Source organism: Grampus griseus, assembly GCF_964374135.1.
Source record: "Grampus griseus genome assembly, chromosome: 10".
Classification (NCBI taxonomy): domain Eukaryota; kingdom Metazoa; phylum Chordata; class Mammalia; order Artiodactyla; family Delphinidae; genus Grampus; species Grampus griseus.
Genome location: NC_139004.1, coordinates 68,289,699 through 68,303,004, shown reverse-complemented (window position 1 = coordinate 68,303,004; position 13,306 = coordinate 68,289,699). Strand labels below are relative to the sequence as shown.

The 13,306-nt window shown below is 38.2% G+C and overlaps 1 protein-coding gene across 11 annotated transcripts in view; it reads left to right on the top strand.

Annotated features, from left to right (window-relative positions):
* PBRM1 (polybromo 1) overlaps window positions 1–13,306 on the top strand; it is a gene marked incomplete at its 5' end in the record, with an annotated part of 101,696 nt that overhangs the window by 70,760 nt on the left and 17,630 nt on the right. For all 11 annotated transcript variants that reach the window (XM_082663154.1, XM_082663149.1, XM_082663147.1 and 8 more), the window contains 2 exons: window positions 1,478–1,623; window positions 3,966–4,123. In XM_082663154.1, the coding sequence (XP_082519280.1) occupies window positions 1,478–1,623; window positions 3,966–4,123 (304 nt within the window). The remainder of the gene's footprint in view (window positions 1–1,477; window positions 1,624–3,965; window positions 4,124–13,306) is intronic.

Genomic DNA, 13,306 nt, shown 5'->3' with positions numbered 1-13,306 from the left:
TTATTTCCAACAAATACACTTTTTATATAAAGGAGAAAAATAAAGTTTTTAAATTGTTAATGTAAAAACTGGAAAAACTGAATTTTTAGTATCCTAGAAAAAATATCCATTTTAGTGTCCTTACAGTGTTTTTAAGAGAAAAGGAGCTTGGGAAAAAACATGTTATTTTTTACATTTTACCAATATGTCTGGGAATCATAGAGACATTAATTTTAAAAGAAGAAATGTCAGTGGAAGTCAATGTGGGAAATAAATTTGTTATTATTGTCATTAGAATTCATAAGTCCCCAGTGTCCTCTCTATGTATGAGTTACTTTTCTTAGTCTCATATATTTATTTTAATATTGCATGGCCAAAACATGTCATGCTAAGAAATTTTTAGATGAATAACTAGAACCCATTCCTGAAATAAAAATGTATTCTTAATCTCAGGGCTTTCTTTTTCATAGCTTCCATTCCTTCAGGTGCTCCTCACCCAGCATATATGTGGGACCTCTCTCATTCTTAAGGATTTTCCAGGAAGTCCATTTCAGTACCACATTTGAAATCATAAAGATCAAAACATTAAATTATTTTGGACAGTCTAAAGGAGATTTTTTTCCCTTAAGTTTGAAGTTTCAGATATTCTCAGGGAGATATTCTCAGTAGAAAATTTGGGGGGTGTTCTGCCATTTCCTCAGCTTTTATGTGTTTTAGAGCTTTTATATTTAAAACACCTAGTGCTGTGCTCAGTATCTGCTAGGTTCTCAGTAAATTATGTTTCTTATTTTCATTAGTCAGAATTATCTTTTATTTTTCTTCTGAGTCAGGCATTATTCTGTGTACGTAACATGAATTGTGTCATTTAAGCTTCCTAACAGCCCCACCTGATGGGCACAATATCTTCATTTTACAGATGATGAACCTAAGGCATAAGAGGTCAAGTAATTTACCCATGTCACAGCAGCCAGTAGGTGACAGACCCTGTTATTTATTCAAAAACAGAGTATGTGTGTTTATGTCATAGAGGCTATGCTGTTCCTTTCCATGTTGGAATAAATCAAAATGATAAAATTTTTAAATCAGTCAGTTGTTAATATGAAGAAATGTGGTGAAGAGGAAGCTTGTGTAGAATTTGCACCTTATCTTTTTAACAGTTGCGTGAGGCTGTTTTCTGTATGCTGATAAGTCTTCTCCATTGCTTTTTTTTCCTAAAGTCTGTGAGAATGGGGGAAGAAAAGAGAGGGGAATAAAACAGTCTTGGAGTAACATTATTTTATGAAAATTAACTAGAAATTTAAAATAGATACAATATTTGATAAGACTTAGTTTGATTTCAGTAACCTATTCCTTTGGTTTCCTATCTTTATCAGAGCCTCTGTTTATGGTTATTTTTTCTTTTAAGTTAAAATGAAGGAAGTCTGCTCTCCCTTCTTACCTTCTCTGCCAACTCCTTGATTGTCAGCAGCCTGTCTTCAACCAGTTCCCTTTACCACAGGAGAAAGAAGATGTCCCTGTGGAAATGTCTAACGGTGAACCAGGTTGCCACTACTTTGAGCAGCTCCGGTATAATGACATGTGGCTGAAGGTTGGCGACTGTGTCTTCATCAAGTCCCATGGCCTGGTGCGCCCTCGTGTGGGCAGGTGAGCGTTTTTGAGGTAGAGAAGACGAGGTTTGGTTTGAGAGATTCGGAGCCAGTAGAAATTCATCACTGTTTAGAATGAAGGCTAAAGTCACTCTCTTGGCAACTTTTCCAACTTCCTCTCACACCACACTCTCCCTGCTTACGCCTCTAGCCACACTTTAAATTCTTTAAATTGCTTCCATGAATCCCTTTTTTTTTTTTTTTTTTGGCTTTTTCTTCTCCTACCATTTACTGAACTCTCAACCCAGAAATCTCCCTGCCAGCTTCATATGGTGAACTCCTTTAGCTTAAATTTGAAATGGCTCTTCCTTAAGGAAGCCTTTCCTGTCTCCTCCAGACTAGGTTAGGTCTCCCTATTACACATTCTCAGAGCACCGTGTATTTCCTTCTTCTCAGAGCACATATCATTTATATTATCAGGCTTCCATACCAGACTGCAAATGCCCTGAGAGTTAGAGACCCTCTCTTTTTGAGCAAAAAAGCGATAGATATACCTTTATATCCCCTGCTCCAAGCATAGTGCGTGAGGCTCAGATATTTGATGAACAAGTAAATGGGTGGAAGTATGGTTGGATGGCATAGAATAGCATTAAAGGAGTCAGGGCGCAGGGCTGGGCAGTAGAGGATAGTAGTTAAGGAAAGTAGTTGGTTCCAAGAGATCTTGGTTTAAGTCCCAGCCCTGCTAGTTTAATGTCCATAGGCAAATGACTTAACTCTCTGAGCTTGTTTCCTCATTGTATTTGTTCATCATTCAGTAATTGTTTATTACACACCTACTATTTGCCAGGCTCTGTAGATACATTAGTGAATAAAACAAACAAGTATCCTTAGTCCCGCGGATCTTTTTTCTAGTGGGAAGACAAACTATAAGCATCATGAATAAGTAAAGTGTATAGTGCATTACATTATGATATGTGCTGTGGAAAAAAATAGAGCTGGGTATAGGGAATCAGGAGTGCCATAGTCAAAGTTAGGGTGTTCCAAACTTTGAATAGGATGGTATGTAAAGCCTCACTGAGAGCTGACAGTTGAGCCAACACTTGAAGAAACCAAGGAAGTGAGTAATGTGAATATCCAGGGAGAAAGCTTTCCAGGGACGGAGAACAGCCTGTGTAAAGACCGGAAGAGAGGCATTCCTGGCCTATTCAAATCATCAGAGTTTGTTACAGGCGGAGTGAGCTGTACATGAGTTAGATAGGAGATACGAGAGCCAAGGGATATAGTGCAAATCTTGTGGGACTCAAACCATTGTAGGGACTTGGGCCTTTACTGAGTTAAATGAAATATCATGGATTATTTTCAGCACAAAAGTGACCTTTTTTGGGCGACACTGCGAGGCATGTGGGATCTTAGTTCCCCGACCAGGCATCGAACCCGTGCCCCCTGCAGTGGAAGCACAGAGTCTTAACCACTGGACCACCAGGGAAGTCCCCAGAAGTGACATCTGACTTAGGTCTTAGCAGGATTGCTCTGTCTACTGATTGTTAAGAATAGACTGTAAAGAGTCAAAGGTAGAACAGCTAGATCTGCTAGGAGGCTATTGCAATAATCCAGGCAAGAATGATGGTGGTTCAGGCCAGTAGTCAGATCCAATTCTGTAAATTAGTCAGATCCTGTTTTGAAAGATTGAGTTAAAAGAATGTAGTGTCCAAGAGAGAGGAATCAAAGGTGACCCCTGCATTTTGGCCTGAGGAACTGGAAGGGTGGAGTTACCATTAACTGCAATGAGGATGCTGCTTCATGTCTGGAACCATGAGGCTATTGGGACAATAATAATAGCAACTTTATGGTGTGGTTGTGAGGAATGGTACAGAATCTGCACTGAACAGTCAGATGTTAATTTTTCTTTTTCCTAGGGAGATGATCTGTGACTTTCATCAGATTCTCATGGGGTAAAGGGGTATTAAATCTTGACCTTCAAAAAGGTCATGAACCATGGCCTTAAAGGAATATGTGCCACTAATGTGATCTGACCCCAAATATTGATGTGTTTATTCAGCTCACAAATCCAATGATAGATGCTTAGCATCTCAGGAAGAAAACCTGAGAGTCAGCTTAAACTATTAAGTTGTATGCCTTAGTATTATGTTAAAAAAAAATTTTCCCCTGAGATGAGTAGCCAAATGTTCACTTCTCTTTTTTCCAAGTATCTTCTCACATGCTTAAAGGGGAAAAAAACCAAGGAAATTGTCTTATTATCAAAACAGCCAATGAAACTCCTCTAAATAGTGCATATCATTAAGTTTTTGGTTAACAGAATTTTTGTTAGACTAAGCCTTTAGGAATGAAACCTGTAAGAACTCTATTTTAATGGAATTTCTCCATTTTTTTTCTCCCAAGAATTGAAAAGGTATGGGTCCGAGATGGAGCTGCATATTTTTACGGCCCCATCTTTATTCACCCAGAAGAGACGGAACACGAGCCCACAAAAATGTTCTACAAGAAAGAAGTGTTTCTGAGTAATCTGGAAGAAACCTGCCCCATGACATGTATTCTAGGTAGGTATTCATGCTTTCAATTGTAGGTATTCATGTTTTTAATTTTATCTTATTCATTCCACAGTTGGTTGAATAGTTCTTCTGTCCTGGGTACTCTTCTAGGTGCTAGGTATACAGCAATAAAAAAACCAAAATTTCAGCTGTCTCAGAGACTTACAGTGGGGCAGAGGCTGGGGAGTAAATAAATTAAAATTAAATATATAGAACATCAGGTAGTAATTAGGGCTATGAATGAGAACAAAGCAGAGGAAGAGAATAGAGAGTAATGTTAAGGGGAGGTCCTATTTCAGGTAATGTGGTCAGCAAAAGCCCCTCTGATAGGTGACATGAGAGTAGAGCCCTGAAGGAAGTGAGGAAGAAAACCATTGAAAACTGAGATTTTACTCCTTTTAGGCACAGCAAACACCAAACACAAAGACCTTGCGGCAGAGTATCTGGGCATGTTTGAGTCACAATAAGAAAGCCGGGTGGCTGGAGCAGCCAGGGGGTGTGGTAAGGAATGAGCCCTCTAGGTGGCTGGGCACTCGGTCATGGTAGGTCTTACAGACAGTGCAGGGATTGATCTAGAACAGATGAGAGGTCCTGTGAGGAGTCTGAGCAGAGAGGCCATGTGAGCCGATGTATAAGCATTAGAGGAATCACTGTGGCTGCAGTTTGGAGGACGTGTTGTAAGAATAAGGTAGGAAGCAGGGAGAGCAATTAAAAAACTTTTACAGTCTCTGTTGGATTAACCCTAGTAGTGTTATTGTTCCCATTCCAAAAATGTGAAAGACTCTTGTTTTGGTTTCTGTTGTGTCATCCTACTGAGTGTTCACAGTGGCATTCTGCTTCTCAGATCTAGTTATATGCACCATATACTGTTATTGTTTTCAGCTGTTGTATTTATTCTGGCCCTGAATTAACTCGTTAGCTTACTTACACCAACTACTGTTTACATCTTTTGGAGTGGTTTTCCAAAAGGTTACTAGTCACAAGCTTTATGTTGATTACATATGGTTATAAAGTTAAAGGAGCCACCATGCTTACGACCAAAAGGAAATTTGCAGATTAAAAAGTATTTTACACTTAGACTTTGGTCACTTTACTGTTTACCTGCATTGTTTTTGGTGCTTTGAATTTTTTCAGAATTGGATATGGTAAAAATGTCTGAATGGCCAGTAATTCAGTACATTTTCCTCTTCCCCTCTGGGGAGAGGCAACAAAATCTAGTGAAGTTATTAAATCTTCTTGAGTTTCTGCAGCAGAGAAAGTCTTCCTTTTAACTTGTGCCCTAGAGCTTTACTCCCTAGTGTAAACCTAGTTGGGAGCCTCAAAGGAAACATAACAAAGGTGAGACTGAAGTCTTCTTTGGTTAGGACAACTGTATCATTGATTCTTTTTTAGTTATTTTCTTTGTGGTTACCCTGGGGATTACATCTTAAATTTATGACAATCTGGTTTCATATTCTATACAAAAAAACTCTGTTCCTCTATAGCTCCATCCCTCCCCCTTTATTTGTAAGAAATTACCTCTTTATACTTTGTGTGCCCATTATCATAGATTTATAATTATTGCTTTGTGTATTTGTCTTTAAAATCATATAGGTGAAAAAGAGGATTTACAAACCAAAAATATAATATTGTCTTTTATATTTACCTGTGTAGTTACCTTTACTAGTGGTTTTTATTTCTTTGTATGACTTCAAGTTATTGTCTAATGTCCTTTCATTTCAGCCTAAAGAACTCCCTTTAGCATTTCTTGTAGGACAGGTCTGCTAGCAACAATCTCCCTCATCTTTTGTTTATCTGGATGTCTTGATTCCTCCATTTTTTGTTTCCTTTTGTTTTTTTGTGGTACGCGGGCCTCTCACTGTTGTGGCCTCTCCCGTTGCGGAGCACAGGCTCCGGACGCGCAGGCTCAGCGGCCATGGCTCATGGGCCCAGCCGCTCCGCGGCATGTGGGATCTTCCCAGACCGGGCCACGAACCCGCGTCCCCTGCATCAGCAGGCAGACTCTCAACCACTGCGCCACCAGGGAAGCCCGATTCCTCCATTTTTGAAGGCTACTTTTGCTGGATATAGAATTCCTCCATTGGCAGTTTTTTCTTTCATGTCTTTCATCAAATTTGGGAAGTTTTTGGCCACTGTTTCTTCACATATTTTTTCTGCCCCTTTCTCTTTCTCTTCTTCTTCCAGGACTCCTATTATGCCTATGTTGGTCATGCTTAATGGTGTGCCACGGGTCTCTAAGATATTGTTCATTTTTCTGTATTCTTTTTTCTTTCTTTTCCTCAAACTTTTCATTTTAATTGACCTGTCTTCAAGTTCGTTGATTCTTCTCTGTGTTCAGATCATCTGTTGAACCCTTCTAATGAATTTTTCTTTTTTTTCCATATTTATTTATTTGTCTGTGATGGGTCTTAGTTGCAGCATGTGGGATCTTCAGTTGAGGCCTGCAGGATCCTTAGTTGCAGCATGCAGGATCTTTAGTTGTGGCATGCAAACTCTTAGTTGTGGCATGTGAACTGCTAGTTGCGGCAGGTGGGATCCGGTTCCCTGACTAGAGATGGAGCCCGGGCCCCCTGCATTGGGAGCACAGAGCCGTAGCCACTGGACCACTGGGGAAGTTCCTCTAATGAATTTTTCAATTCAGTTATTATACTTTTCAGCTTCAGAATATCTATTTAGTGTTTACATTTTCTCTCTATTGATATTCTCTATTTAGTGAGACATCATTCTGGTTTCTTTTAGTTCTTTGTCCATGGTTTCCTTTAGCTCTTTGGGTGTATTGAAGGCAGTTGATTTAAATTCTTTGTCTAGTAAGTTCAGTATCTGAGCTTCCTCAAGGACAGTTTCTGTTCATTTCTTTCTAATCCTGTGAATAAGCCACACTTACTTGTCTCATGCATGCCTCATAATTTTTTTGTTGAAAACTGGATGTTGAAACTATATTTTGAATATTATGATGTGATAACTCTAGAAATCAGATTCTCCCCCCTCCTCAAGTTTTGTTGTTATTGCTTATTGTGGGTTGTCGTTGCTTGTTCAGTGACTTTTCTAAGCTAAAGACTGTGTTCTTTGTGCTGTCACTGAAGTCTCTGTTCTAGCTTTGTGGTCAGCTAGTGACTTAACAGGATTTTCTTAAATGCTTGGATCCAGAAAACCCCAAAAATTCCCAGTCTTTGCATTGCATACTGCATCTTTGTTGGAGCACACCTTTAACACTCAGTGCAAAAGTTTACAACTCTGCCTTTGCCTTTACTACCTGCTCATGCAGGGCTTGATAGTCAGCTAAAGGTGAGAGCTTAGGGCCTTCTCAGGTCTTTGCTGAGCATGCACCCTGCCCATGGCATGTGCATGGCTTTCTAGATTTTCAGGACTATGTGGAAGCTTTTCAAAACTCTTATTCCCCAAAGAATAAGAGTTGGGGTGGGTGGGGGGGATGGATGAGGTAGATTAAAATGCCACAATGCTCTCCTGCTAGCTTTCAGTCACTTTTTTCCTTAAGTAAGGATTCATTTGGTTGTTGTAAACTTTTAGCTGTTTTCCAGGATTCCAGTACTGTTGATTCTCACAGTTTTTGCTAGCTTTTAGTGTTTCTGTGAAGGAACACGTGGATTCCCCAGCTGCCATTTTCACTGACATCAGTTGAAGTAATTCCTTTTTACAGTTGCTTGTTAGAATGTGTTGCATTCTGTAGTTTATAAACTGTTTTTTTTTTTAATCTAGGATTTCATTTATTTCAAACCATAACCCAGTGTAAAAGATGCTGATATTCTCAGAAAGGTCATGTTACTGTCCAAGAAATGGACCAGAACTGAAACTTAGGTCTTCTCGTTTATACTCCTGTACTGATGTTTGGATTGTTGGTTGGTTTACAGCCAACTGGGACACTTTTGAGAGTGAAAGTGGGTGCCAATAATATTAGGCAGGAAAACAGGCATACAGTGAGATGTTAATCTTGAGATAAACCCCTAAAGAAAATGCATCTAGTGGTCACAAAATGGGTTTTCAGTCCAGCTTGTGGATTTCAATATCCACCCTCCCCTTGGGAGAGAAGTGTTTCTTTGTTACATTTTATATTGACTTAAGTGCAAGGAGGCAGATCTTTTTTTAAATTAATTTGTTTTTGTAGACTAATAATTTAAAGTGTTTAAACTTAAGCTTTAGAGGATTTATAATTTCATTGTGTTAAATATACACACTGTTGAATGTAAATCTCATTTTTGTCTCTCTGAAACAAAAGTTTTAAGGATAATTAGGTGTAATTTTTTCATCTTCTATGATATAGACCTAGTGGGCCTATTTCACTTAGGAAATAATACTGTTTTCCTAACTATTATGTATATGTTCTTTGTTCAGTTTCTGTTAAGAGTTGTCCTCACTAACTTGAATGGTAATCAAATGGCCACCAAGAAGTTGCTTTTGGGAATGAACATGGCCTCACCTGGCAGAGAGTACCTTTACCCTTAGGCCACTTGAGTGATAAAATTTCCAGGAACCTCAGCTCCTCAAACATGCCAGTTCCTAATTTATTGCAAGTTCTGTTTTCTTCATAGTAGATTTTTTTTAATGATTCTTTAATTGAAAAACTATTCTTAGTAAGACAAGAAAAATAAAATTTTAAAGATTAGAAAGGAAAAATAAAATTATCAATTTTTGCAAAGGTACAAAGAAAATCCAAGAAATGTTCAGATAAATTATTAGAATTAGTGAAAATATCAACATCATCTGTATTTCTATTTACCATCACTGAGCAGTTAGAAAACCAAAATTTTTAAATATGCAATTTACATTAAATATCTAGGAATAAATCTTTTAAAAGATATATAAGACTCATACATACACATGCTAAAAAAAAAACTGTCAGGAAATTATCAAGAGAAATTAAAGAAGACCTAAATAAATGAAGTGATCTGTCATGTTTATAGCTGAAGGACTCAGTATTATAAAGATGTCAGTTCTTCCCAAATTGACATATAGATTCATTGCAGTTCCAGTTGAAATCCAGCAGGTTTTTATAAATTTTTTATCCATTAATAAATGAAGCTTCCTAAACTCTTGTCTTTTCCCTATCTTTTGAGGGCCTGGTGGAAACCCCAAGTCAGGACAGGGACAACACATCCATTCCAAGGCCACCAGTCATTTTTACTCTTTAGCTGTGAGCAGAATTTTTACCTTTTCCAAATCTCTATTTTTACTCTATGAAGTATGGAAAATACTAACTGTACCTTCTCCGAATTGAAAAGCCTTTGGATTATGTAAGTAAAGTGCTATGTAAATCCAAGGCAGTGATAATAATTATAGCTATTTTAAGCTTGTAATATGGGGACTTCCCTGGTGCTTCAGCAGTTAAAACGCCATGCTTCTACTACAGGGGCACTGGTTTGATCCCTGCTCAGGGAACTAAGACCCTGCAAGCCACACAGTGCAGCCAAAAAAAAAAAGAGTTATAAAGTGTTTCTGACCTGTTTTTACATGTTTTGCTTGTAAATGTTTAGTAAGTTGTTAGCTATGAACACTCCTGTTAAGTTCAAGAGCAAAATAGGAATGTCCTTGTCACTCATGTTTAACATTGTTCTGAAGGTATTAGCCAGTGCAGATAGAAGTAAGAAACAGACATTTCAAATAAGGAAGTTAAGGAGATGAAAATTCAAGAGAATCAACCAAGAAGTCATGGCACATAATAAGAGAAGTAAGATGGTTGAATATAAAATTAATAACAAACTAATTGCCTTGAAAGATTAAATAATAGGACTTCCCTAGTGGTGCAGTGGTTAGGAATCCACCTGCCAATGCAGGGGACACAGGTTCGAGCCCTGGTCTGGGAAAATCCCACATGCCGCGGAGCAGCTAAGCCCGTAAGACACAACTACTGAGCCTGTGCTCTGGAGCCCGTGAGCCACAGCTACTGAGCCCACGTGCCACAACTACTGAAACCCACGCGCCTAGAGCCCATGCTCTTTAACAAGAGAAGCCACCGCAATGAGAAGCCCATGCACCACAACAAAGAGTAGCCCCTGCTTGCTGCAACTAGAGAAAGCCCGCGCGCAGCAACAAAGACCCAAGGCAGCCAAAATATTAATTAATTAATTTTTAAAAATGCGCTTTAAAAAAGATTAAATAATAATAAGAATTACTTTAGGATAAATTTAACAAGGTATTGCCACAGTTGTATAAAGAAAGTTTTTTAGTGCTACTTTTAATGCATTTAAAAGGGAATGCTTGGACTTCCCTGGTGACACAGTGGTTAAGAATCCGCCTGCCAATGCAGGGGACACGGGTTCAAGCCCTGGTCCGGGGAGATCCCACATGCCGCAGAGCAACTAAACCCATCCACCACAAATACTGAGCCTGTGTTCTAGAGCCCGTGAGCCACAACTACTGAAGCCTGTGCACCTAGATCCCGTGCTCCACAATAAGAGAAGCCACCGCAATGAGAAGCCTGCGCACTGCGACGAAGAGTAGCCCCTGCTCACCGTAACTAGAGGAAGCCCGCGCGCAGCAACAAAGACCCAACACACCCAATCAATCAATCAATCAGTCAGTCAGTGGAATGCTTGAACAAATTGCAGAGCATATACCATGTGCTTGAATAAGAATTTTCAACATAGAGATGTTCATTCTCCCTAAATTAATCTTTAATGTGAGCCCAATAGACATACCAATGGGAATTTTCTGTGAGAAAGTTGGGACTAAATAAACTGATTTTTTAACATCATGTCAAAAAAGAAACAAAAATCAGGAAAATTCTGAAAAGCATGGTGAAGGGGAGAGTGTCTATCCTTACAGATACTAAAACATCGTAACACTATAATAATTTAAATTATTTATATGATATATGAATAAACATTATTTGAACAGAATAGAAACTTTAGCAGTAGACTCAAATATAATTTAATTTGTGATAAAAGTGACATCCCAGGTAAGTGGGAAAAGATGGATTTTTCTCTAAGTAATATTTGGAAATTAGGTAGCCATTTGGAAAAAGTAAAATTGTATCCATCTCTCGCATCAACTTCAAAATAAATTCCCAGATAAATCACAGGCTTAAATGAACCTAAAATGAAGTAGCAAAGATACCAAAAGAAGTGATGGGAAAGAAATTCTTATAACCTTTGACATAAAACCCAGAACTCTTATAAGAAAGATGGATAAATTCAACTATATAAAAGTTTAAAATGTTTGGCAGAAGTAAAGACAGATGACAACTTTGGGAAGATATTTGCAATGTATATCATAGAAAAAGATCAAATTTCCCTCATATATGAAGAGCTCCTATAAACAATTAGAAAAAAAGATCAACATCCAATAGGAAAATGGGCAAAGATTAAGAGAGAGCAGAGAGGTTTATCAGTGGTTCTTAAAAGAAAATACGAACTTCAGCCAGTAGAGAAATGCAAATTAAAATTACCCAGATGCTGCTTTTTTTTAAATTACCTATGTTTACTAGTTGATAAGAATACAGGGAAGTGGCATTTGCCCACTTTGTGGTGGGTTTATGAATTAGCATAACCTCTATGGAAGGTAATTTGATAATACCTATAAAAATTAAAGTGTACATACCCTTTGACCCAGGTTTTATACTTCTAGAAATTTATTCCTCAAATGTATTCATCCATGTGCAAATTGATATGTGTCTTTTTTGTGGGGGGAGGCTGCGTAGGGTCTTTGTTGCTGAGTGCGGTCTTTCTCGAGTTGCATCGAGTGGGGGCTACTCTTCGTTGTGGTGCGCGGGCTTCTCATTGTGGTGGCTTGTCTTGTTGCGGAGCACAGGCTCTAGGCGTGTGGGCTTCAGTAGTTATGGCACGCAGGATCAGTAGTTGTGGCTTGTGGGCTCTAGAGCACAGGCTCAGTAGTTGTGGCACACAGGCTTAGTTGCTCTGCGGCACGTGGGATCTTCCTGGACCAGGGCTCAAACCCGTGTCCCCTGCGTTGGCAGGCGGATTCCTAACCACTGCACCACCAGGGAAGTCCGATATATGTCTTAAATTATTTATTTCGATATTGTTTTGCTTCAGTAGGAGAGCAAAAATTTGGAAACAACCTAAATATCTGTCAGTAGGGAGCTAGTTGAATAAATATATTAATACCAGCAGTGATCCTCAAGATATATTATTTTGGAGCAAAATTTAGGTGTAAAACAATATAAGTGATATGCTACCATCTGTAAGTTTGTATGTGTGGTAAAATATACGTAACATAAAGTGCAACATTTTAACCATTTTTAACTGGACAATTCACTGACATTAAATCCATTGACAGTATTGTACAACCATCACTAGAACACATCTAGAACTTTTCATCACCCCAAATAGAAACTCTGTACCCATTAAGCAATAACTACCCATTTCCGCCTCTCCCAGCCCCTGGTAAGCACTGTTTTACTTTATTTCTCTATGAATTTTGCCTATTCTGGGTACCTTATGTAAGTGGAATCATGCAAAATTTGTCCTTTTGTGTCTGACTTATATTACTTAGCATAAATAAAAAATTCTCAAGCTTCATCCATAGTGTAGCATGTATCAGAATTTTATTCCTTTTTAAGGCTGAGTAGTATTTTATTGTATGTGTATATAACATTTTGTTTATTCATTCATCTGTTGATGGACATTTGGGTGGTTTCTACCTTTTGGCCAATTGTGTGTAATGCTGCTATGAACATTGGTGTATGAGTATCTGTTTGAGTCCCTGCTTTCAGTTCTTTTGGATATTTACCTAGAAGTAGAATTGCTGGATGAACTCTGTTTAACTTTTTGAGAAACTGCCAAACTGTTTTCCACAGGAGCTGTACCATTTTACATTACCACCAGTGATATACAAGGGTTCCAATTTCTCCACATCTTTACCAACACTTGTTACTTTCTGGAGGTTTTGTTTGTTTGGCTTTTTTCCCTTTATAATAGCCATCCTAATGAATGTGAAGTGGTATTTCATTTCAGTTTTGATTTGTATTTCCCTAATGAGTAATGATGTGAGCATCTTTTCATGAGCTTATTGGCTATCTGTGTATCTTCTTTGGGGAAATGTCTGTTCAGATCCTTTGCCTATTTTTTGAGTTGTCTTATTATTGCTGAGTTGTAGGAGTTCTTTATATATTCTGGATATTAGATTCTTACCAGAGATATAATTTGCAAATATATTCTGCTGTTCTATGGGTTGTCTTTCCACTTTGTGTCCTTTGAAAAACAGAAGTTTTTAATT